At 42.0% G+C, this 23,636-nt stretch overlaps 2 protein-coding genes across 8 annotated transcripts in view; one reads left to right on the top strand and one right to left on the bottom strand.

The window, feature by feature from the left end:
* Positions 1-157: 157 nt before the first annotated feature.
* On the top strand, positions 158-10,253 carry Pldn (biogenesis of lysosomal organelles complex 1 subunit pallidin). 4 transcript variants are annotated; one of them, XR_002685404.2, is made up of 5 exons: positions 206-343; positions 1,964-2,350; positions 2,649-2,876; positions 8,537-9,057; positions 10,120-10,253. XR_002685404.2 is itself a non-coding variant. In XM_022847987.2 (4 exons), exons 2-3 carry the CDS (start codon positions 1,968-1,970, stop codon positions 2,842-2,844), a joined length of 579 nt encoding a protein of 192 aa, XP_022703722.1. In that variant the 5' UTR covers positions 206-343; positions 1,964-1,967; the 3' UTR covers positions 2,845-2,876; positions 10,120-10,226. The 4 variants fall into 4 exon arrangements, 3 of the variants coding, with proteins under 3 accessions (XP_022703721.1, XP_022703722.1, XP_022703720.1); XM_022847987.2 differs by lacking the exon at positions 8,537-9,057 and having other exon boundaries at positions 10,120-10,226; XM_022847986.2 differs by lacking the exons at positions 8,537-9,057; positions 10,120-10,253 and having other exon boundaries at positions 158-289; positions 2,649-3,590.
* The window catches only part of LOC111268787 (uncharacterized), a 41,709-nt gene continuing 21,789 nt past the window's right edge, over positions 3,717-23,636 (bottom strand). For 2 of the 4 annotated variants that reach the window (XM_022847975.2, XM_022847976.2), the window contains exons 2-7: positions 14,619-14,788; positions 11,279-11,417; positions 10,575-10,770; positions 10,103-10,311; positions 9,730-9,832; positions 3,717-6,937 (exon numbers count right to left, since the gene is read on the bottom strand). In XM_022847975.2, coding sequence (XP_022703710.1) covers positions 6,177-6,937; positions 9,730-9,832; positions 10,103-10,311; positions 10,575-10,770; positions 11,279-11,417; positions 14,619-14,737 — 1,527 coding nt within the window. In that variant the 5' untranslated portion in view covers positions 14,738-14,788 and the 3' untranslated portion in view covers positions 3,717-6,176. Of the gene's footprint in view, positions 6,938-9,729; positions 9,833-10,102; positions 10,312-10,574; positions 10,771-11,278; positions 11,418-14,618; positions 14,789-15,219; positions 15,437-16,409; positions 16,566-17,111; positions 17,248-23,636 lie in introns of those variants that run through there. The other 2 variants (XM_086971809.1, XM_022847978.2) reach the window with 2 other exon arrangements.

Below are 23,636 nucleotides of genomic sequence, written 5' to 3'. Positions count from 1 at the left end.
ATAGAGATATGTATTCATTGATGTCAGTGTAAGAATCGGTAATTCGCGTTGTTCAGTTACGCGTCGGGATAGTATCGCCTGTCTCTTAGCTCTTGTAGTACGTGCATTTATTGTGGACGTTTATCAATCGGATCATTGACGCCACGTCTGTTATCGTCAAGTGACTGGACACTCACATTACACTGAATTTTCTTATTTTTAATCGCAGCTGTCAGCGCAGTATGTTTTGCCTGCCGCGATGTCAGATGAACATTATATGCGGAGGCAGGGATCATTAAGCTGAATTAGTGTAAGTCTGGCTGCAAAGAGAGCCGCAGTCGCTACTTAGTCGATAGATCCGCTGGTGAGTGTAAAAGAGTAAGTTAATGGATTCTGACTGAGAAACCGCTCTATTCTGAAGAGACGCAAGCAATCGTGTGGTCTTGTGAAAGCATCAGACGTATAGTAATGTACTTACGGCAGCCCTAGGTAATGTTGAATCTATGCTTCTGAAATTCCCTGAATTACGAAAGATCGACCTTGTTGCTTGCTGTAGTGGCCGGCAAACTTTTGTAGAGTTTATGTTGCCTTATAATGTTTGCATACTGAAATTAGACGAACTCCGGCCTTATATGCAATGGTCGATTGTGGTATCTTTGCCCCGAACGTATAGGGCTCTACATATATATATACGAACCCATACCGTATGCGATCAGCTGGTGGTACATTTGACGTACTTGAAGTATATATAGCTCAATTTTGCTAAATCTTCATTTTGAAGTCCTTCAAGTATCTTAGCCTTATCCAAGTCCTTTGGATTAGAGAAAATGCTATGATATTCGGCTGTGTAGTATTTGAATTGATTTCTATAACAGAACACTAGCATTCTTGATCCACCTAAATGCGATAAATTAGAAATTCACCTGAAATAGGGCTCATAATCTAAAAGCAGATAGAAATGAGCCCAGATATTACGCAGTGCATTGACCCTCTAGCACAATTTTGGAGGTAAATTTATCACATGGTTCGCTTGAAGGTATGAGTTCATTTTCCTCGGAACGGTTATCATCGTTTCCTAGATACAGTGAGTTGTGTTATTACAAAAATAAATTTGCAGGTAACGGAGTCAAATACCTACTTCGAAAATACTTGTTATTGTAAAGAACTATGCTATATCTGATCATTTATTGCATAATGAAAAATAGCTATAAACCCTAAAGTTTAAAAAACATGAGATTTTGGCTGTGCAGAAAGAAAAAAGCGATATCCAACATGGATAAGAGTTGCCGCAATAATTGGGCTTTAGGCGTCCATTACAAATCAATTGTATTTTATTAATAAGCCGATTTTAAGTTCTATTACTGGTTATATTATCGTTATATTGTGTGCAGGACATTTTAAAGATAGCGGTTAGATTTTTTTACAGGTATGAGGCGTTACTGTGTATGTATACGTATAATATAATTAATTCTCTTATTTTCCTCTTATTCAAATGCAGATAATAAAAAGGGCCACGATTATGGACGTACCAAAAATAATGATATGTTGCATTTCAGCTCATATTTATATACTGCCCATACATTCGTGAGGTGTAGGTGATGTGTGAAGCGTTGACCATTTGAACCCACAACATGATATTGTAAATTATTTGTGTTTATGTCATTTGAATAAAATAAATATGAACATTTTACGACTTCAGTGAAGCTTTAGAGTTGGTATCGATCTCACTCATATTGGCCAGTTCTCAAATTTAAAAGTGATCCCGATGTCCTATGATTTGGACAACGTCCCGGGATGAAATCTTTTCCATAGCTGTCTGCCAGTTGGCCAACAGGCATCAGTACCTTTGGAAGCATTTCCATCAAATAATCTAAAAGAACATACAAACTTAAGAGTTCTAACCTTCAATACCAGTATAATTTAATAGATCGCTTGACTAAAAATGGTGAATCTTGAAAGTTATCTAATGCGCGGTGTCTTCCAGAAAAATGGATTCAATGATCGATGTCTCGCTAACAAACCTCGAACCGTCTCCGGTTAAGCCGCTTAGGGATGAAGAAATGTGTAAAGACACGAAGGCAACAATTCTTGAAGAAGGCAGTTCTTTGGAACCAGAAACAGTTGATTCGAAAGACTGCGTGTGCACTCCCGAAAAGCATCGCCTATCGTCAGATTGTGCTGAAGCAATCACGCGCTGTGCGCGTGTTGTGAAACAGCATTATGGTGAGGACCTCATGGAGGCCGCGACGACGTTGCAGAGCCTATGTAACGTACAAGATACGTCACTAGAGCTCATTGAAAATCGCCATCGTGAATTGGTAGATATTCGGGAGACGTATCAACTCGAGGAAGTAATTGAAGAAACCCAGAAGTAAGTTTGAATGAAGTGAAAATCTCCAGACGTGTGTTATGTGTGTAGAGAAAGGATACCTTTTGAACAGGTAGCTAACTTGTTGGACGGAAGTCATTCTGCATCAAAATGTGGTCAAAAAGACATTTTTCGAAGTGGCTGGTACGCTGGCAATTCATTCGTAGTTGTATCTGATCGCAATGAAAATGATATTGATTGTTATGGATGTATCACTGGTAAAATAGCTACCTAGTGTTGATTAGGCTGCATGATTGATTATTTAAGTAATTATTTTCAAATGCCAATGATCATTTTACAGTTATTACAACAAAATGCTTCGGTTAAAAAAGGAGATGCTGGCCCTTACTGCAAAATCAAAGGAGTTAACAAAACGGGCAGCTTACGTGAGGGATGTGCGCGCCAAGGAGCAGGCTAAAAAAGATGAGGAACGCAAACGGATAGAACAATTAGAAAAAGAGCTCGAACCACGTTATGCGAGCGGCCTTTCAAATTAGGACCCCGACCACCTGACAACAATGACCTACATGTAAATACCAGTATTCATATCTAGTAAACCATTATTCTGCCTAAGAGGCAACCCGGGAACGATCTATTAGCACCTACGAACACTCTATCTTGCTGAGACTTGAACTATCTGAGCAGGCCATTTTTAGCGACCTTGCAATCCCATAGACTTGCTGATGGAGACGGCAGGCAAAGTGAACCTAATTCCGTCGTAAGCAAACTTGTGATTTCTGGTACGCTTTGTATTCTCGCCATTGTTACGCTACTTCTTGTAAGCATAAACGCTAGATCTTTCTCAAGGATTGACTAAATATGTGGAGCACAAGGGCCACATACAGGTTGTGGCCTATGCAAAAACGATGGATCATCAGGCGGGGCGAAACGTGAATGATCCGCAATTTTAATATCAGGATAATTTGTAAAATGTGTTGGCGTAATATAAGCTGGGAAGATGTCAGCGAAAAAAAAAAAAAAAAAACATTCGTTTGTTGGCGCCGGTATCAGAATTGTTCACTCTTGATGAAGTTCCCTTTGCCAACATGTTATTCGTCAGTTTACGTTGTTTTAAGTTATTGCAATTACGTTATTGCTATAACTTAAAATCGATCACGTAAAATTAGCTCTGTGAGACAAATAGGTTTAGATGCGTATAACGATTCAAGGTACGGATGACTTCTGAGCGAAAATAATTGGTGAGACATATATAATAATAATATATAAGGAATAATATCATTTATTCATTAAGTGCTCATTTGTAGTAAATAGAGTAGTAGTAGTAGTAGCAGTACTATGTACAACCATGTTTAATATTTGAAATATTTATTGTATTAATTAGGGAATGAATAATAGAAGAGACAGGTACTACACGAGAACAAAATGTAAAGTTTTTATTTAGTAATCTTGTTTACGGTAGACAATACAAATAATAATAATACTTGTCATACTAATACCTTACTCCCTCCCGTTTAGGTTCTCTGTTTTATTATTAAGTAACTAAGCAATGTCGCCTTAATATGTTGTTCCTGCTTATCGGTATCGTATTATAGCTATTGTTATCTGTGTTCTTTCTATTGTTGGTGTTTTTATAGTGCGGGAGTTGCTCGTTACACTAGGATGCGACATAGTATAAGTTATAATGACTACTATTAGTTTTTGTTCGCTTCTTCAATATCTTACCTCGGGAATATTGTTTCTCGTTTGACGTACACGAACGCCATGTCTACTTCAGTCTGCTAGTCCATTTTATCATCATCTGAGGCGTGCACTGCAGAAACGTGCGCGTTTTCTTCATATACCGCACATTACGATGGAGTATTTAGAGTCATATACACAAACCAACTCTTTAATGCTTAAAAACGGACTTCGAATCGTGAATTGGTGACGCCAGTCGAGTCGAATTCCGTGTTGTCTTAATTGACGTAGACCAGCGCTGCTGGTTGACCTGGACGTTTATGAGGACGCCCTCCTATGCCAAACCACGGATTCGATTCCGATCTGCGTAAAAACCCTTTACTGCGTTACTTCTCTTTCATTTGATGAAGTGATTTCATTTCTGTCGGGGCTATGGCCTACAAATGCACAAGTGAGCTAGAAAACTGTTATCAGGGAACTTCATTATCTGAAATCTTGGACAGCGATGCATTTCTTACCCCAGTAATTTTCCGGGGGCATAGATAGTTCCAAGTATGTGTACGCTGGTCTTTTTTAATCTAATTATATTAATAATATTTTAATGAATGTCATCGTTATCATACTGTTGCACTTCGTCTTCGTACCGTTGTGTCAATTGATAGGTACATAGGATGCAAGTAAAGATGTATGTGTGTATGACTGTCGTGAGATTGTTAGCCTCTAGCCGATTTTAACTCTGCCAATGTTAGCTGAGCATGTCCCGCGCACACGGCGTAGGCCTGCTCACCAGAAAAAAGTATACGGCCTTTGTAGTCTTCCTTGCTACCTATTTGTGGTCTAGGTACGCAAAAGCATCCTCGATCGACTTTGATAGTTGCCTTTTTTTCGTTCTCTGCATTTCACAGAAACTGCACCTTCTCGTGCTTATCATATCGTTTCTTTTATTAACGATAATGCGCCGTTGATTACCAAAATCGACCCCTTGGAGAAACCCTTTGCCAATGCTGAATCAAGCCGCATCGGATGTTCGAATACTCTGTGGCGGGTAAATGAATTAACGGGCACTAGCTTCAGTTCCGGCGCCGCACGGTTCTTACGCATGGGCAGGCAGGGAAAAATTATCATCATTTATTGTTCCGATGAGAAGTGTGTGGGATATGGCCGAGGAAAGGATGCGGAGTCCTTACGTCGCCGCAAGGAGAGTTAACTCAGTTGTCTGATCCTCGATAGACTTATTCACGAATGCCTCGTATACGGGGCGAAAATTAAGAATGAAATTAGGGAGGCTTCTTCTATGATAAAAGGTTGTCAACAAATAATTAATAGAAACAGGATAGGAAGTGGGAAATCGATCGGTGGACTAAGCGGCGCAAGATAGCTTCTTTGGACATACATTTGTTCAGATTGACAGGTTCGCGCTCCTGAGGCCCATTCATCGATTTCCTCGGCTAACTGGAATGTGCACATGCCGTGAGTTACTCCGTCTCTAGTTTAAAGCAGATCATCACTGAAATGACGGCTGCTCGTATGAATACGTGCATTTGTCGCTTTCCATCTAAAACCTGCTCTTTCATGGCGTGCCGCTGCCATTTTCTTTTATCTTCTTATTTGATGCTTCGTGCTAGCTTTGTCGCGTCAGTTGAGGTGACAATGGTGACTTCAACAACTCGCGTGTTCTCTATTAACCTTGATCTTTCACCTCCTACCGGTAGGTGTTTTTCCGTCACGTTTTGTCTGGACACCTGCACGGTGATGACACATCTTCAACCACTACAGCGTCATCTCGTGTCGGTTGCTGTGATGCCCTGTCATTGTGACATAAGGAGCTCACGGCTGTCATCATGTGACAGACGATGGCAGCAAAACAGAATACATACATCGGTACAACCGTCACCATTATGGTGACCTATCGGAACAATCATAATGGCGATCATGATGAAAGCCCGGACGGGCTCTGGGTACGGCCCGAAAAAGGCTCCTTCCATTTTGTTTGCCACCTGCTCATAGCAGATGGTAGCCGCGTACGTTCGATTATATGATTGCTTATGACAATATCTGAGCCCTCTGTCATGTAACAGAGCGCGGTTCGTTGTTGAGCGTGAGAAGCGCATACTCAAATGCAAATGTATGTATAATAGTGTGTGTGTATCCGGTAGTAACACATTAAATTAATACACTGTGTGTACTTCTCTTATTTACCCTCCGCCCAGAACTCATCCAGCCTTGACCTGGCCAAGCTAAAATCTCCAGGTTTTGGTGCAGCTTTGATGCCTCCCCCGCCTCCGATCGTACTAGGATCAATAAATGATTGCGCCATTGGGTCGATGGGCGGCGCCGGTTTCTGCTGCGCGATGGGAACAGCAGCTGCTGATGTTACTGTTGATTGCGAAGGGATGGCTGGAGGTGGAGCGGCAGCCGGTGCCGGAGCCGAGGCTGAGTGCGGGGCTGCAGAGGGCGCAGACAGCGTTGCTGCTGCTGCGGGTGTAGCACTGGAAGTAGACGCGGGTGGAACAGGGACTATGGGCTTCACATCGGACTGAGCAGCCTTAGGGGCATTAGCAGGTGTCGCGCTGGCAGCAGGTGGTGCTGCAGGCACCGGGGAGGCGGCAGATGCAGCGGACGCTGCTGCTTTAGCAGGCGGCGCAACTGCAGGCGCGGCCGTCTTCGGAGGCTCAACCGCCCCTGCTGACATCGGAGTTTCAATGGTTTTTGCGGGTTCCTCCGGGTTCGTCGATTCCGGTTTAGCTGGCTCCTCTTTTCTAACGGGCACGTTTTGTTTATCAGTAACTGGTGGTTCGACGGGAGTTGGTTTTGTATTCTCGCTCTTTGCTAGTTCGGCAGGTTTATCGTTATTGCTAGTAGTCTGAGCTATTGGTGTAGGGGCAGCGGGCTTGGTCTCCTTCGGAGCGGACGTGGCAGCTGGTGGGCTCTTATCTTTTTCTTTTTCCTTTTCTGGAAACACATTAAGCCATCAACGTGAATCCATGTAAATGTTAGCTTGAACTTGAAAAATGAATGAGGGTAGTAGTAAAACGGATAAGTACGATAGAGTTTTTTTAAATCTTTTTAGTAAAAATACTATATATATATATATATATATATATATATATATATACACCATACACCAAGCAGCAGGCTAAGATAAACCTATATAGCTGTAGCTTTTTATGCACTATTAAAACGAAAGCTTGTTCGCAGTGTAGCCACTACAGACTATCATCACAAGGACACGGGCGACATTCTGCTAAACATTCTAAAAGATAGTACAGTCATAAGCTCTACAGTGAGCTCACTACTAATGCTGAAAGATTTACATTCGATTAAACAAACTACTGGCTCGCCTTTGCTACAGATCAGCTTTAGAGCCCAGGCAGAATTATGTTAGGCAGAAGTAAGTTTACTGCAATTGATAGTTAATAAGCCCTGTGAGAATCGTTAGCACTGAATAACACCATATAAATGTTTAATATTTTAACATAATGTAACTATGAATGGGAAGACATAGAAATAAACAAGAGTAATATTAGAAAAAAGCAAAGAAAAACTACGAGATACGCACACGTCGACAAGTACACGCCAACATAACTGGAAGGGAACGGTCATGACGGTGCTTTTACGGACGGTCGGTCGGTCGTTCGTTCGCTCGTTTGTCGGCCGATCATCATCATCATCATCATCATCATAATCAGCGTCGTCACCTGTTTGCCTGTCTTACATTTCCTGCTATTGCTTTCCAAGGCGTTCTTGGCTATTATATAATAGTATATTATACGGAAGTAAATGAGGTCGTCCTGAAGGTGGACCAACCTCGCAGACAGTCTATATATGGGTGTGGCTCGAAGTAGCTCTACCCTTTGGAGATTGACTCTGCTCGGGCGCCGAGGCGGCTTTAAAGCACTTGTGATTGAGGATCGGTTAGGCATGAACTGATGAGATACGTTACACTGGTCACCACCTTTGAATTGATAAATGATTGATGATGCATTATTGATTGAATCTTGTACGCACGGCAACCTGGCGGACTCGTTTCGTGTATGTATAGCAGTTACTTGCGGGTTGATTGACTAACCTAGTCATTCAGCGGTTGACACATTAATCGAAGCTGAGCGATATCGTAAGAGCTAGTAAACGAGCAAGCGCGGTCGTCTGCATTCGTTTAATTGATCTAATAGTTGACGGTTGCATAGCGACGCAGGCAGGCGAGTACTAGGAAGAAGGTCGAGCAGAGGTTTTGGACATGAGTGGGGTGGGGTTTAGATATGGACGGGGTGACCTGGAGGACAGGAACGGGTCGACTTACGGGCGGAGCCCGAGGTAATCGTTGCCTACAATGAATACATCTGTTCCAGTCACGGCGCCCACATTGAATTAGATATTCAGACAGTGTCAGGCGCCAAAGCTATTACGCCATCTCGTTTTGCACTCTCATGCTTCTCCCGTTTCGTCTCTCTCTCTCTCTCCCTCTTTCTCGCTCTCTCTCTCTCTCTCGCTCTCTCGCTAACTCACTCTCTCTCTCTCTCTTTCCCTCGTTTTTTGTTATCTTTTTGCCAGATGCAATATGGGACAGGTTATAAGCCAACGAGCCGGAGCAATCAAAGTCGCTGACTGACTTTCTCGTACACGATTCGAACGACGACCGGCCCGCCTTTGCCATTTGGCATCTCGGGAATGCAAGCGAGGATTCTCTCTCCTAGAAAACGAGATAATAACAACAACAACAACAACAGCAACAACAAACAGAACGACAGCCGGGGATGCAACGAGCGACAAAGGCACATGTATAACAGCGGCGCAAAATAGAATAGAATTACACAAGCGGCAATAAATCAACTAGTAGTAAAGGCGAACGGAAGTAGGGATGCAATACATCTACTGGCAAATGTTGCTACACTAAGTAATTAACCAGCAACAGCAGATTCATCACTGTGACGAGAAGCAGCAGCAGGAATCGTCACGACGGCGCCGTATACGTGTTTGCAAGATAGTAGTTTAACAATTGCTAGTAGTTGAGGTTAAACTGGTAGCCGCAATCCGTACGCACCACCATAGAGCCAGCTCGGCACCAGCTAGAGGTAAGTTAGCCAAGTTAAACTATATCGTATAGTAGGTGAAAGGACGGAACAGCTGACAATGGAACAAGACGCGCGTTAAAGGACAGAACAAAGACGAGGGCCTTTAATAAATACACAGCCCTTCAGCAACCAGTAGCGAACGAATTAAATCTATATATATTAGCGCCTATAGTAATACTCAAATGTACTGTTCTCTGTTGAAATTTCACTGCCTAATAGAACAGCTGATCTGAGCTTGTTAGCCCAATCTTCACCGACAGTTGGAAGCCGATAGCGTGTTAAATGAGATAGGAGGCGTGGGGTAAACGACGAGTCGATCGGACGCTATAATAGTTATTCATGGGGTAGTTCAACGTATCGGGTTCCTATGCAGAATGAATAGTTTTGTAAAACTACTTTAGCCTAAGTTTACCGTTTAAAATCTACGTGTGCGCCGTCTACATGCGTATTTGACAAATTATCCGTAAACGTTTACGTTGGTCTTAGAAAACATCAAACTTTGACTTATCCCTTATGGACTGTGTCACTATTGAACACGTTATTGATGGATGCATCTAAAAGAAGAAAGAAACATAAATGAATCAATAACGGAGCCGTGACCGCTTTGCTCAGATGGCTTCCATTTTATAGTCTCGCTGAAAAAAACTCCATTGGGACATTGGCAATACTCACCGATAGTATCATTGGTTGAAGGTTTGATCCATTTTTTGTCATCTTGTTTCGCTTTATCCTCTTTGGCGGGAGTTGGTTTTACAACCGCTCGCGGTTTTGAATCCTAGACATTGGTCGGTATAGTTTTTAGAGCGAATTCGTAGCGAATATTTGAATCATGCAATGCGTGAACAGTAAACTAATGGAGCGTCTCTAATCAGTGATTATTTTTCGCAAATTATTAGATATTAGGGAACGGTCCTGAAGAGCCTTGTGACAACTCAAGGGTTGCCTAGACTACTTCAGTAACATCTAACGACATTTTCTAAATGTACCAAGCCTAGCTCATAGTTGAACAGTGTTAAGGGCTAATAGATTGTCCTAACTGTATTACCTTTGTGCCGTCTTTAGGTTCGCCGTCCTTCTTGGGCGGTGTTTTAGAAGGCGTACGAATCAGGGTTGTGCTCTTAGTTGGAGAGGCCCCTTGTGGTGGAGGTTTTCCGCCATCTGCAACTCGTCTACGTGAAACGCTTCGACTGGTGCGTGGCTTGCTGATAGTACGAGCGGCTCCGCCGCCAGCTGAAGCGGGCAACGACGGCTTACCTAGAAAATGAGTTTGACATATGGAAGTGCTGATGACGGTGCACGAAAGCGACGAACGAGTGAGTGCGGCACAAACAGCATACTCATCGTCCTTGTTGATAGGATCATTCTAAATTATGCTTTCTGACAAGCGAGTAGAATGATTATTGCGAATTATGTATGTCTATTTCAGGTTTATCATCTCCGTTACCACCTAGACATACTCAGTTCCTACAAGCTATTTTATTGGCAAATAATGTGAATACTCTAGAAGTTATACTGACTGTCCTTGGTCAAGGAGAAAGCCGGTCCCAGTGAGTGGAATCTGCTCTTCTGCCGGCGATATCCCGCGGCGCTATCAACCGTATCGTGTAACGTTAGCGCGGACACCGAATTACTCCAGATCAGACGGTTTCGCTCCGAGGGATAATCCGTCTCCCCGATGCCAGAAGAACGCGAGCGCGTCTTGTACTCCTCCGCCTAACAATAAAAAATCGAATAAATAATTTGATTACCCAATGTTTGACGTTCAGATTAGGAATTTCGTTGAAATTGCTTATAATAATTGTTTCGATATTGATGGGCGTTACATTATAACTACTTCTCTAGCTCACTTTTTACAATAGCTGGTTTTCCTACGTACGCCGTGACACGACCTAGAACTAACCGTTTCGTTTATCACAACTTAAGTCTTAAACAGCTAATAAAGTTAATACAATGTAATTAAACTTTTCTATGTTGCCCCAACAAGCAGATGCTTAAAAGTCTTGCCTGCAACTTTAGACGGATCAAAAATCGGGAAACATTATGCACTGAGCTCATGCAGGTGGGCTTACATGCGCAGCTGACCTATGCTATATTCTCCATGATCATGGAAAGTTACTACGTAGCAGTGACTGTTGCTTGTCATACAACATATTCGAAGTTAACTCGGGCCATTTTTCGATGGCATTGCTTCGAACAATGTAAACATGCAATAGTTGTTTACCTTGTGTATCCTCTCGGCGACCTCTGCGTACCAGGAACTGGGCCCATCGGTAGCGTCCAGGGGCTGGTTTCGGTGCCATGAGCCCCCACTGTAAGAATACTGCGAGAAGGGCCGGTACTTGCTCTTGTATTCTGTCCATCTGCGGGCATAATAATAAATAAACAGTTAGTACTTCGCTCAAGTCGCTAAATATAAAGCTTAATGCAAGTTGTAAATCTCTCAAGTGCTTCATGAAAATGACTAATTCACTTGAATGGTCCAATATCTCTTCAGACTAATATTGAGCCCCCTTCCTGCCCCTTGCCGGGGACGAATGGGTCTTTCGTGTATAAAGCGGTGGGATAACTTTTTAAATACTTTGTGAGCAAATACTGAATGAGGACAACTGAACTCCAAAGCATGTCAAGGTATTTTAGAGTTGGTGGGTTTCAGTCGTCGGCTGTTTCGTATCTAGCTGTTGTATCCGCATAAAGGCAATTAAACTTGTTCCGTGCGACTGCCAAGTGACATTTTCGAAGCAGAGCCTCGTTCTTGAATTAAGCTAGCAGTAGCAGCATTACAGACCTAAACATCGTCTGCGACCTTTCAAAGTCACCTATGACGCTATACTTTCTACTATGTCCATTCTGTGAATGACGGAGTATTTTGGGAATAACTCTTTGTCTGCCTGCCTGCCTGCCTGCTCGTGAGCCTCTAAGTTAATTTCACTCACCAAAACTAATGTAATAACAGTGATGAGACAGACATTTTGGAGATGCATTTTGCACTGCACCTATTTAAGGATCTCTTAATGGTTATAAACAAACCGTCGTAACCGCTTTGCGGGCAAAGTTAGCCCATTATTCTGGTTTCAATGGACAATCGTTTGCTCTTATTCTATCTTCACATCAACAATTTTGTGCTTGGACAGGAGGCAAGCGGTTACCTACATAGTGGGAGCTCAACTACGTCATTCTTCAGCTGCAGATAAGACCGCATGTGCATGCGTTGAGAGTTCCGAACTAGATCAATTGCATCTTCTATCGATACTTTGAGCAAGTCTCTTAATTCGTCTATATAAGTTATTGTGTATCTAACACTCTATAGAAACCAGATGTGTAGACATCAAATAAAACTGCTATAGTCATCGTCTCTGTTCTCTCCATTTCTTACTGTTTTCCCCATTTATTGAACGGTATTTTTGTAGTCAGGCCCACTGCTTTTGTTACCCCACGTTGAGCTCTAATTTCCTGTCAAACTCAGCAAAAAACCAGCTATTTTGTCTGTGGCTTAGGATAATGACAACAACGAAAAAGCGCAGGTTCAGAGCTAGCAGCTCTTGGACACGATCCAAGGACTTCAAGTATATAGCTAGTAGCTTTATTCTTGGAGAAGTTTATGTATCACCATTTCATGACAAGTTTGGGCGTACCGCCAGCTAGAAAACGACTTGGTTCAGCTTCCAGTACAGTCGGCGTAGCCTGATGCTACACTGGTGGAAATTGTTGTAAACGTAGCTAGTTAAAACTGGACTGCAAGGCAATGGCGTCAGACCGGTCTTTGTCTTGTTCGTTGCTTCTAAACACTGCCAACAAAGTTCTGTTGACGTACCATTTTTTATGATACGGTCCGTTCTTCACAAGATTTAGTGTGTCCCATTCCGGTTCGGTGGTCACATAGAATCACGTCAGCATTTGGTGATTCGCCGCGTATATAAAGGATAAAGAGGAACGAGACTAAAATCCAAGAGAAATAGTACAGAAGGCTCGTTAAATAGAAGAGCGAGCGTCATCGATCTGTTGTCTAGTCTGAACGGGCCAAACATATGTAGACCATGGGCTTCAGCATTTTCCCGAAAGGGTTCAACTAGGTCAGCCAGAGATTTCGTGTCCAGCCCCCAAGGATCAGTCGTTCCTTGTCATGACTTGTGGAGACTTGCACAGTCAAACATGTACGTATATTTTATTGAGCTATAGCAACTTACTAGCAAACAGCAAATGCAAAAAGAAGTCTGAAAATATTGTCTACTTTGTATGTAGCTTACACATTTTCTTTTCCCACTCCCTCTCCTTCTCTATATATATATAAAATGGCATAAGTTTGTCTAAACATTTAGCTTAAATTGGAACGCCGCTTTATTTTCTACAAATTATGCATCCGGTGTACTATGATGTAAGTTTATACAAGTGCCCCATAAGTCCACAGCCAACTTGAGAATTCCGTCACACAAGGAATAGCTTAGACACGACGATTGCAACTGGAGAATCTTTCTGTGAGCGTAATAGGGCCAAGGAAGCGTATGTGTTCAACGATATAGCTCATCTTCAGGCGAGGTGCAAAAAGAGATCTTTCCCATATTTCACGCTGGAAAACTAAACTTTCTAAACCTGTAATGTCAACTGCTGACGATAGGCAGCGAGAGAAAATAGGGGCTCTATTCAGGGCTCTAAATAAGGGCAATATATATGTGCGCGTACGTTCACGCAACTCGTTGACGTCCAGTTGCTTTTGGGATAGCGCGCGCTTCTACCGATACTTTTAATCTGGGTGGGCCCGATCTAATTTAATCTTTGGCGGAATCAATTTTTTGCTGCAGAAAAGCGAACTTTACGCAGTGTCGAACTTTGTGGAGCCGCTTGCCACGGCGCTGCAGCGGCAATTAGGGACCGTAGCGATCTATCGAAAATAAAGTGTATACATAAAAACGTGACTACCACAACATTAAATTCAGCTGTTACATTATGGCAGTCAGTGCTTAACTAAGCGACTCGCAGAGCTGTAGGATTATTTTAACATTGGTATAAATCAGTAGTAGATTTACAGTGGCATCCGCCTCGGGATGCACTGGCTTCGGGCACTTGCCTGTCTAACCATACTGCTTCTCTCGGAAATTCTAGTAGACTTAGCTTTAAGTTGTGCCGGGCCTGCTGTTAGGAAAAATCAGATCCGATAATGGCACATACTGATCAGAAACTGTGTATGAGAGTGTGTGTGTGTGGGTGTGTGTGTGTGTGTGTGTGTGTGTACACAACTAGTAATCGAAACACATTTTGCTTTGTAGTTTCTAAAGATATTTAGTCGAATGAAGTGTAGAATCTGCCACCCGAATGATTCGTCCATCGTATTTGGCTGCTTTTATATATCCTATGTAAGCTACGCGAACTATTGCAGATTAGCAGTGTGCTGGCATAGTTCTCCTTGTTCGGAACGCTGAATAAGATGTAGACATGCTTAACGTTATAGTTATGTAGCTTGGCGTGTATTGAAATATTGTTTCTAAGACTGTGCAACTGGGTGCAAACACACAAATATAATATTACAATCTTTTGCGGAAATAATTAGGAGTAATACTTAGACACACCTCCAGGGGTCGCTGGAGGTGGGCGAATGCGGATGTTGGTTGTCCGGAGCCGGATGTGATTGCGACATGACATCGTTCATTGCGTCCCTCCCACGGAGGATATTACGTACATCGCCCATTTTCGTAGCAATAAAGTGCTACCTTTACACTGGTTCTCGCTCGCTGGGACTCTGTAACCGCAAAGAGATTTGAAACAAAGTACGTATTAGAGATAAATATTGCAAAAAGTATCGAGGTGTTTATGATCGGAGTTCATAAATGCTCTTACCCATAGGACAGAACATATCATTCTACATTTGTCAAATCCAGATTTATTTTGCAATTTCGGACCGTATCGAATTCGATCTTGGCTCTTTGTTCACAATAGCTAGCACACGACTTGGTTCGCCATGTCAGGGAAATTCCGTATTGTTGCTGGTAGAATGTTTAATCCGTAATGAAGTCACACCATGTTATAGTCAGCCCTCTCGTTTCCAGGCAACTACAGTATACGCACGAAATAACCACGGGTTATTGAAATCTATTATGTCCTATTGTGACTATATATGGCTAGGAACAGTCGGAATATATAATAGGCAGGCGTTTTTCTTGTCCTGCTTACAGTGTAATACTTTCCACTGATTTAGGTGATCCAGTCCTATGTGTCCAGTCTATGTGTTACACTGTCATCACGGTTTCGAACAGACGTTTCCAGCTTGAATTACATTAACAATACTAGCGGCAGCTGTTTTTCCTGCTACCGATGCTGCTTCTACTGCACGGGCTATTTCTAGTTTGTGTCGCAGTTCAGCCTTGCCCATTGGGATGTCCTGTGAGGCCTATAATGACAGCACGCAAAGCAAAGTGACCAATGAACGAAACCCTTCCCCGCATCGTTCAGTGTCGAAAGAAACAGCAACAGATACAAATACTGCAATGACAATGGGAGGCTATCTTGCAACTTGCTTGTTGTTAATTATCTCTCATCGTCTATATAATAACGAAATGTATTTTACAGCAAACGATAAACGGCACAGTCAGTCATCTGGCAAGGACATGTTTAATTTTTTCGTACCGACACGAACAACGATGCTAAAGGAAGAAGGCTCCAAAACGCAATCCAGCATCTCTGACTTTAGATGCCACCTAAGCAACAAGAAGCGCTTAGCAGTCTGACTGATTATAGGACAGTTGGGCTTCTAGTCTGGCAAGAAGACAAGAAATCTCTGTATTTGTTCACGCTATTACAATACAATATATGCACACTGTTAAAAGGATCATGTTAAACAAGTACTGACCACATTCTATAGCTAGATGACTTTAAAGTTAGATATCTCAGATAATAGTCGGCGTCGATAAGTTAGAATTTGACAGTAGTAGATGTTTTCGATTACTTGAAAACAGAGCACCTTGAAAGTGAGTGAAATTCCTACTAAGATTTGCTATATTTTCTAGTTTTATTACGCTAAAGTAACAAGTTATTCATAAAGAATGTGTTTCTCATTTAGTGCTGTATGTATGTATGTATGAGTGCTGTTTATTGGTCATGATGCGTTATCGGAACAAAAAAAAGCCCAAAAAAATAGCTTTGTCGCTTTCGTTCTGGAAATTCCAATATGAAAAAGGTTTCCCGTAGCGGTCGACCGATTAGGGAAAAGGTTGACACAATTATTGCAGAAGCCAAGCAAAACCAACGTTGTGGCCAAGGAACTAAATATTTATCATTAATCAGTTTTGACCCATTTGAAAAAAAAGATGGCTACGAAAAAACTCAACGTTTGGTTGCCACACTAATTGGCACAAAAAAGTTACCAGATCGTAACTCCACGGAGACGTAGCGAATCGAGCCATTCCAACAGCGGTTGAACACGGATGATGGGAAGTATATCACAGACGATAACAGTAAAAAACGTGCTTCACACTCTGTGGCAAAGCCCAAACTGATGACAAAGAGAGTATCTGGCGACACTGGAAGAGAACCAAGCACTACTGTGAGCGTTTGCCGTCTGGCGAACCAATTGATTCGGACGTCCACTGCTAATAACTGATCAGAAGCCACCGAAAAACCACCGTCGTCTTCCACAATGACAATACCATATCACAAACACATTTATCCAACCGGCAAGAATTGTGAAGATATTCAAATTTCAATGCATTCTCTATACAGCCCAAATCTTGCTTCATCAGCCCATTTAGTCTCAATAAAGCAATGTAAAAATCAGTTATTTCAGTACTTCGCCCAGAAACCGCAGAAGATCCTCAGTAGTGGGATTATTCCATTAGCAGAAAAATGGCAGATGTTTATCGGTCAAAATAGCGCAGATTTAATTCAGCGCAGATAATAAATAAGATATTTGCCTTAATCTTGGCTTAGGGTTTCCTAGGTAAATAGTCGTCGAACATCCCAGTTCATCTACCATCTTCAATCTATAAGACATGTTATGATACCACATTACGCCGAAACAAACTTAAGTGAGCAGCTGTAGGCAAACGTTGAATTCAACACGAACGTACCACGCCGATATCCGCTTCACCTAGAATAGCCTCAGGCCCGGCTTTGCTGGCAGCTGACCACTTCGTATAGCCCCATGCTTACTTGGTACAGCCTGTCCCACTCACTCATTTTGCTTGTGATGGTAAATGTCAATGCTATCGCTGCACTCAAATCCACAAAAGCGCACTAAGGCCGCGTCTAGAAATTATACGTACTTCGATACAAATCCTTTGTTTCATCTCACGTCAAGTGTAGTGCGCAAATGCAACAAACGGCCTATTCAAGCGTTACCGTTTCCTAGATTATTCTCCCAGAAAGCTACTAGTCTCGGGCTGTCCTCTTCGGTCTGGCGGGCCGGCTAGCCATACTCAGCAGAGGCAGCTTTTTGGATCAGCCGAACGCGAGCAAACGGGGGAAAAGGGACTGACTGCATCACTGTTACTTCGCAGGCCGGACACCAGTTCAGTAGCGCTAATCTCATTGGCTTCTGTTTTCTGCGGTCTGACATTTACACGTTTCTATGCCGTTTGTCTGTGTTGAAACCGTATCGTAATGTTTGCGCAAGTTGTTTTCTTGTTTGGTACCACATAAGTTGCATACGACATTGTCGGTAAAGGAAATCAGTTGACGTATCAAAGAATGGGAACTACAACATTTGAGTTCATAGTATAGCGATGTATGTTGCGCGTGCCAGAGATAGTCGTCTGTGGCTACTACATTCTTGAACTACAGATGGATGCTCTACATATAAGCTCGCTTGATGGACGTTGAATCGGGCCAATAATTCTAATTAAAAATTTCTCGAACAGGTAAACAAGAGGTCTTACGTTTTTCCTCGCCCCAAGCTATGGGGTGTCATGCCACGTTAACGGTGGCGTCTACTTTTATTGACATAATCAAGTTACTAGTTGAGCATACACGGCTTGTTGCAGCCAGAATCAATCTAAAGATCATAATTATTTAGACATCGTGCAATCAGTATTTATGTGCAATATGCGCAGGGTGCACGTGACACAGCCGTTAGTCAGTGGGCTAAAAAGACGCGACGTTCGGTTGATGGGCAGGCAGACGGATCCTTGTTTTTGTTCATTTTGTATTTTGTATGAGTTCGTTTGAGGCAGCCTCTGTATCTAGAATCCAGCAGAAAGGCACCAGCAGCCCACAGGGGACCTATTAAGTTTCCTGAGCAACCCTCGCCAGTAAATGAATGAAGAGAGAACAGTCAGACGAAACCCTCCTTAGTTCTAACTCGGTCGTACCAGCTCCTTCCGCCGCCCTAACTGACGATGTACCTTGCCTGCAGATAGGTCCATTGACGACTATCAACAACTCCAATATCCCTTTGTTTCGGTTAATTTTTGCCGTTTTTCTGCTTTGTGTCACAGAGCTATGAAGTGCAGTTTCATGATGTACTTTTGTGTCGGCTGGCCACCTATCGCCCGTCTCAATGTCCAGCCGAATGGTCGACGGCTTACATGCTGCAGTAAACTACTTCACTGAACCCGAAATGGGGCCAACAATAATAATAAAACAAGAGAAAACTTTCCGATACTGCTAATGCTGTTGCTGTGACAACCAACGTCAATGACGTAAGCTCCATTGACCTCCCGCTGCTCTCGCTGTTACTGATACTACCTATATTCTACTATAATCATCTGTCGTTAGCATCGCGGTGCGTGACAATTCGTTTATGCCACTTATCGCGGTCGTAGTGGTTTCTGCCACCATCATCTACTACTACGACCCCGCCACTGCGACTGGCCGTTCGCTCGAATGATCGTTTCGAGCCTGTCGGATAGACAAAAAAACACATTGAAAAGCTGCCTCGACGGGAACAACTATATATATATTGCGTGACTTGACATTGTTTTTGCGACAATCGATATTTCTATTATAGACCTACATTCTCATAAAACGATACATCTATTGCTACTTGTTATGTGGTTGAATGATGACGTCGTGAAAATTAGCCGTGCTGGTGGCTAGCAATTTCCCTTGTACAAACATTACTATCATTAAAGAAAATCTAGCTCACGCAGTAAATTGGCAGTGGATGAAAGGTCTATTACGTACTAAAAACAGCATGTTACCACTAGCTGAGATTAGAGTTGTTAAGCGCGTAACATATATTTATGTATAGCAATGGAAACAGCGCCCATTAAATAAGGATGAAAGTGTCGGGGGCAAGCCGTACGTTACAAAGGAAGTTCAACCAGCGCAGAGATATACGTCGAAAAACATAATTAGGTACTTACATTTAGAAAATTTATCTTTGAAGGTCAACCATACACTACCCCGTTACGTTTTATTAGTGTTTTTTTCTTTTCGAATAATCTCGCATGTTCTCGTTTAGTCTGACAAGCGACAAGCACCCGATCTACGAGGTGATCAGTAAATTCCTCAGCTTATACAAGGAGCGATGCTGCCACTGATTCAGGACAGAGCCACTGTCTCCTCCAATCGGATCCAACGAAACGGACTACTCTGTAGAGCAATATTATATAATATAATAGATCCGGCAATATGGTGCAATAGTCACGAACGAGCTGGTATCATAGAGCATGTTCTTAAACTAGATAAATCCGTTCAAACGGAACCGGCTATTTGGCGTTGGTAATTACGCTCTTTCTTCACTTGTGTATTCAGTTACCCGTAATCTAATCCACTAAATGTTTCGTCGCCAGGCAAAGTGTTTTCAAAAAATCTGCCAAAAAAGTATATGTATATTTTGTTACCGTTTTCGAAAGCCGTCTTTTTATTATCAGCTTAACCGAATCTGCTTATTTATCCTGAAAGCTCTCGAATTAATTGAGAGTTATCTATTGCCAGCTCAGCTGCATGTCTGAGTAAAAAAGTCCAAATTCTTTTATTTGGTTGGAAGATTCGTTAACGAGCACGGGTCCAGTATTTTCCTTCTTCTTAGCAGTATCTATACGGACTTCGTACTTTTTTTTAACATTAGTTCTACTATACGTATACGTACTCGACTTGAGACAATCTCTCAGTTTGTAGGAATTGGATAACATAATAGGAAGAGCCGTACGGAAGACGGCCCCGAAGCGGAAATATAGTTTGACCCAGAAGGTAGGTTTTATTTTTCCCGTCGAGCGTAATCAACGGCAGCAATTTCAGTTTTTCACTCTTCATGTTTGAGAATAATGTTTACAAGTACGTAGATGGACACCGATATCATATGCACTAATATATCATCAATTGTAAAAACATATATTTCTTTAAAAATTGTGCTAAACGAACAAGTGTGCTTAGCATATGTTGGCCGGAAAGTTGCGGGTACGCTCTACGGCGGAAGAACCTATTGTGTTTTAGCCATTAGGAAATGGCTGACCCCTATAAATATAATTAGCTTTCTAACACTGCACAAGTGTAATAAGAAAGGCGTAGGTTAAGGTTATATACTTAAGGTTCACCTATTATCAACAACCCTCTACAAATATTGTTCGAATCTATCGCTTTTAACTAACAATTCGGCCTCGTAAATAGCGCAGTGGGTAATATCTGAACTTGACGATACGTGGTGGAAAAACCTCATGCTTAACAGCTTCAATATAGGACATTTTGAACTATATAGCTTAATGGTGTTTTGGTATCGTATATTGAATACATATTCTTGATTCTGTAGCGTCCTTTGCTAACGTTCAGAGAAGTTTATGAAATTCCTGGACGGAGTTTCCTCTCAAATTAGATTTTCATAACCAAGCTCCAAAATGGGAATCCATTAAAAAATTGGTAAAATCCTTAGAACTGTTTTCGAAGTAATTCCGGTACGCGTATAGATTTAACGTTTACTAGTACCGTATGATAGTTTATACGCATGCATCCAGTCGTCTATGCACGTACACACTTAAGCCAGCTGGGAATAACCACATCTCCTTCTACTGTTGGATTCCAATCACGAACTGTTTGTGTAAATGGGACAGCACACAGATATACATGGCTATTGTAGCGTATTCACGTAACGGCCTCGTCTCCTCATCTCCATTGTGTGATGGTGTTTGGTCCACTTTCCATGTTCTGTTACTACACGTTACACTATGTAAACATATTGCTTCAATTGCGGATGCACTTTCTGATATTGTAAATGCCCTACACACAAAGCATCAGAGCGCGTACAATTTCTATATCAAACCTATAGGCCTATTCTATGTTTTTATGGAACACCAAACTCAATGACATACTGCTACGTCAGCCGTTCATACGGCATCGTATATATATAAGTATTTATCATATAAAGGTACAGCATTGATAAAGTATGTATCACATGTAGATCTGAAGATGACGAAGAATTTATTTAGGCGAACGGTGTCTGTACGAAATGGTAGAAACTAGTCCTGTTACCATTACTCAGGATTATCTGCGCTTTCCGTATGTAGCATTACGCTGTTCCTGCCTTCTTTCTTCATCTATCGTCGTCATTGCTTTCTTGCCGGACGTTGTCTAGGCTTCGCCGATGCTGTTTGTATTCAGAGCAACCCGCCATCCTCATTTCCTCTCTTTTCCATCTCATTAAAAGCAACAATTTTCGGTGCCGGATCTTAATGCTCTGTCGACTGCTGATTGAGCTCGACGAATCCTAGCATGTATTCCACTCTACAATAACGGCGAAAGCTGCATGGCCGAAACGTACATTCCATTGAAAGGTAAAGGGAATCCTGAATCGAATGGCAGAATTTCCTTGCTGCCAGTGCCGGGTTTAATCGAATCCCGTTTGAAACGGTAAGAAGAGCCCAACCGCTTACCTGGTCGCTTATTGCATTTGTGCCAACTAACTAGCTTGCCAACGAGTTGCATTCCTAAATAATATTTTCTACAAGAAACATCCTCCAACTCAGAGAGCGGCCTTTATGCATTAAGTCTGAAACACGCAAGTAAACAATTTCGCTTTACGTCAACCATCGTCATGCGGTCTTAACAAGGCTATTTCTCTGCCATAAAAAACGTAATACAGACCTACACGTCCCAAGGTGGACCTGGAGTGGGTCGGGTAGAATGCCTTTGCGAGGTGATAATAATGGGCGAACTTACCCATGAAAAAATTTTGTGAATAATTGTCGGGAAGTATAGTTACTTTTTACTCATTTATTGGTTAAACAACAATTATCCGCTAGCTAGTCAACAATGTCCTTCATTATTTTCAGAACGTGCTTATCCTATCCTTAGAAATTATTCGTAGTAGGACTGCATTTATTAGAGGTTGGCAAGTTGTAGCTCACGTAGTCTTGATTTAACGTTTCCTTATTTATATCTTTCGAGCAAAAACGCCCAACCCAAGGCACATATTCACCGACATGGACGTCCTTACCAAAGCCGTTACGGTCAGCCACAAGTCCCTAGAGAAACAGAAGCGCAGGAATGGACGGTAGAATGGGAACGGGAAAGTTTCTCTCTAAGGGTTGGACTATGTTCATGATATGTCTTTCGTTAATTTGTTTTTCTAGGAATCGGGTAGGCGGCATGAGTTATGTAAAAGACGTGGCAGCTTACCGCTTCAAGGATTCTATTGCTGCCGCCCTATTCATGTCAATGCGATAGATGCAATCCTCTTCCGGACGCGGTTCCATGGGAAACTAGGCAGTTCGCTTATGTCAGGACTACCGCGAGCGCCTGATCAATGTATGCAACATGACAAGCAATGTGACAACTTTACGTACGCACCCATTCAAATAGTCGACAGTGAAGCTCAGACGAGTTGGCGTAAGCAAGAGAGCGAAAAATCAGTGTAACACCAAACGAAAATATGATTCCAGAATAATGATTTATAAGTTTATAGGCTTTTCTGATCTTCATTTCAACTTCGTATTGTAAAAGTAGTTATTTTTAGCCATGTTTTATCTATGGCTACAATTATGAATTGTTTCTGGCAAACTCCGTAGCGAATCATCTGCTAGAAATATTGTCGGTTACCCTTCTGCCACACGTATACTCTGTTACGTTGTACAATACACCACAATACCTTATACATGACAGATTAAGATAGGTGCTATACTAAATCATGCTCCTGATTTAGCATTTGAATAGCTGAACTATGTGACACATATATAATATACTATCACGTTTATCTTTAAAGACCTTTCCTAGATTGCTAACAAAGTTCTTCAAGTTCACATTACTGCAAGTTTAAATGAAAAGTTCGGCCAGATTCTAGCCTAAGAGCTCCTGGTCGAAAAGGGTTCTCGTTACTTTGTCAGAGAGTCGTCTAGCAAGTCCATTACTCAGGTTCATCATCTCCCGCCGACAATCCATGGCTTCGTTTCTCAACTGCGCCCAGTTTTTCAGCTTCTGTAGTAAATCAACGATCATATCAAGTATGAGACACTCTCTTGGTGAATCGCTTGGTAGTCAGGCTTACATTCTATTGCATGACTGGCTGGAGCTGATTCCTCAATTAATATGGCTTTTAACCTGTATTGCGCAGAAGAAAAATTATCCCATGTAAAAAAAAACGTTGATATAGTATGTTTCTATCAACGGTATAAATATTAAATAAAAATCACAAATTAAAGTAGTTTCGTTGTGCGCAGTCTTTT

This window comes from Varroa jacobsoni, unplaced genomic scaffold (assembly GCF_002532875.2).
Source record: "Varroa jacobsoni isolate VJ856 unplaced genomic scaffold, vjacob_1.0 scaffold_1320, whole genome shotgun sequence".
Classification (NCBI taxonomy): Eukaryota; Metazoa; Arthropoda; class Arachnida; order Mesostigmata; family Varroidae; genus Varroa; species Varroa jacobsoni.
This window is presented reverse-complemented; position numbering and strand designations above follow the sequence as displayed.

Coding starts and splice junctions, on each gene's coding strand:
- Pldn (XM_022847987.2), top strand. CDS start 1,968: ATGGATTCAATGATCGATGTCTCGCTAACAAACCTCGAACCGTCTCCG. Junction 2,351..2,648: donor GTAATTGAAGAAACCCAGAA/GTAAGTTTGAAT, acceptor ATCATTTTACAG/TTATTACAACAAAATGCTTC.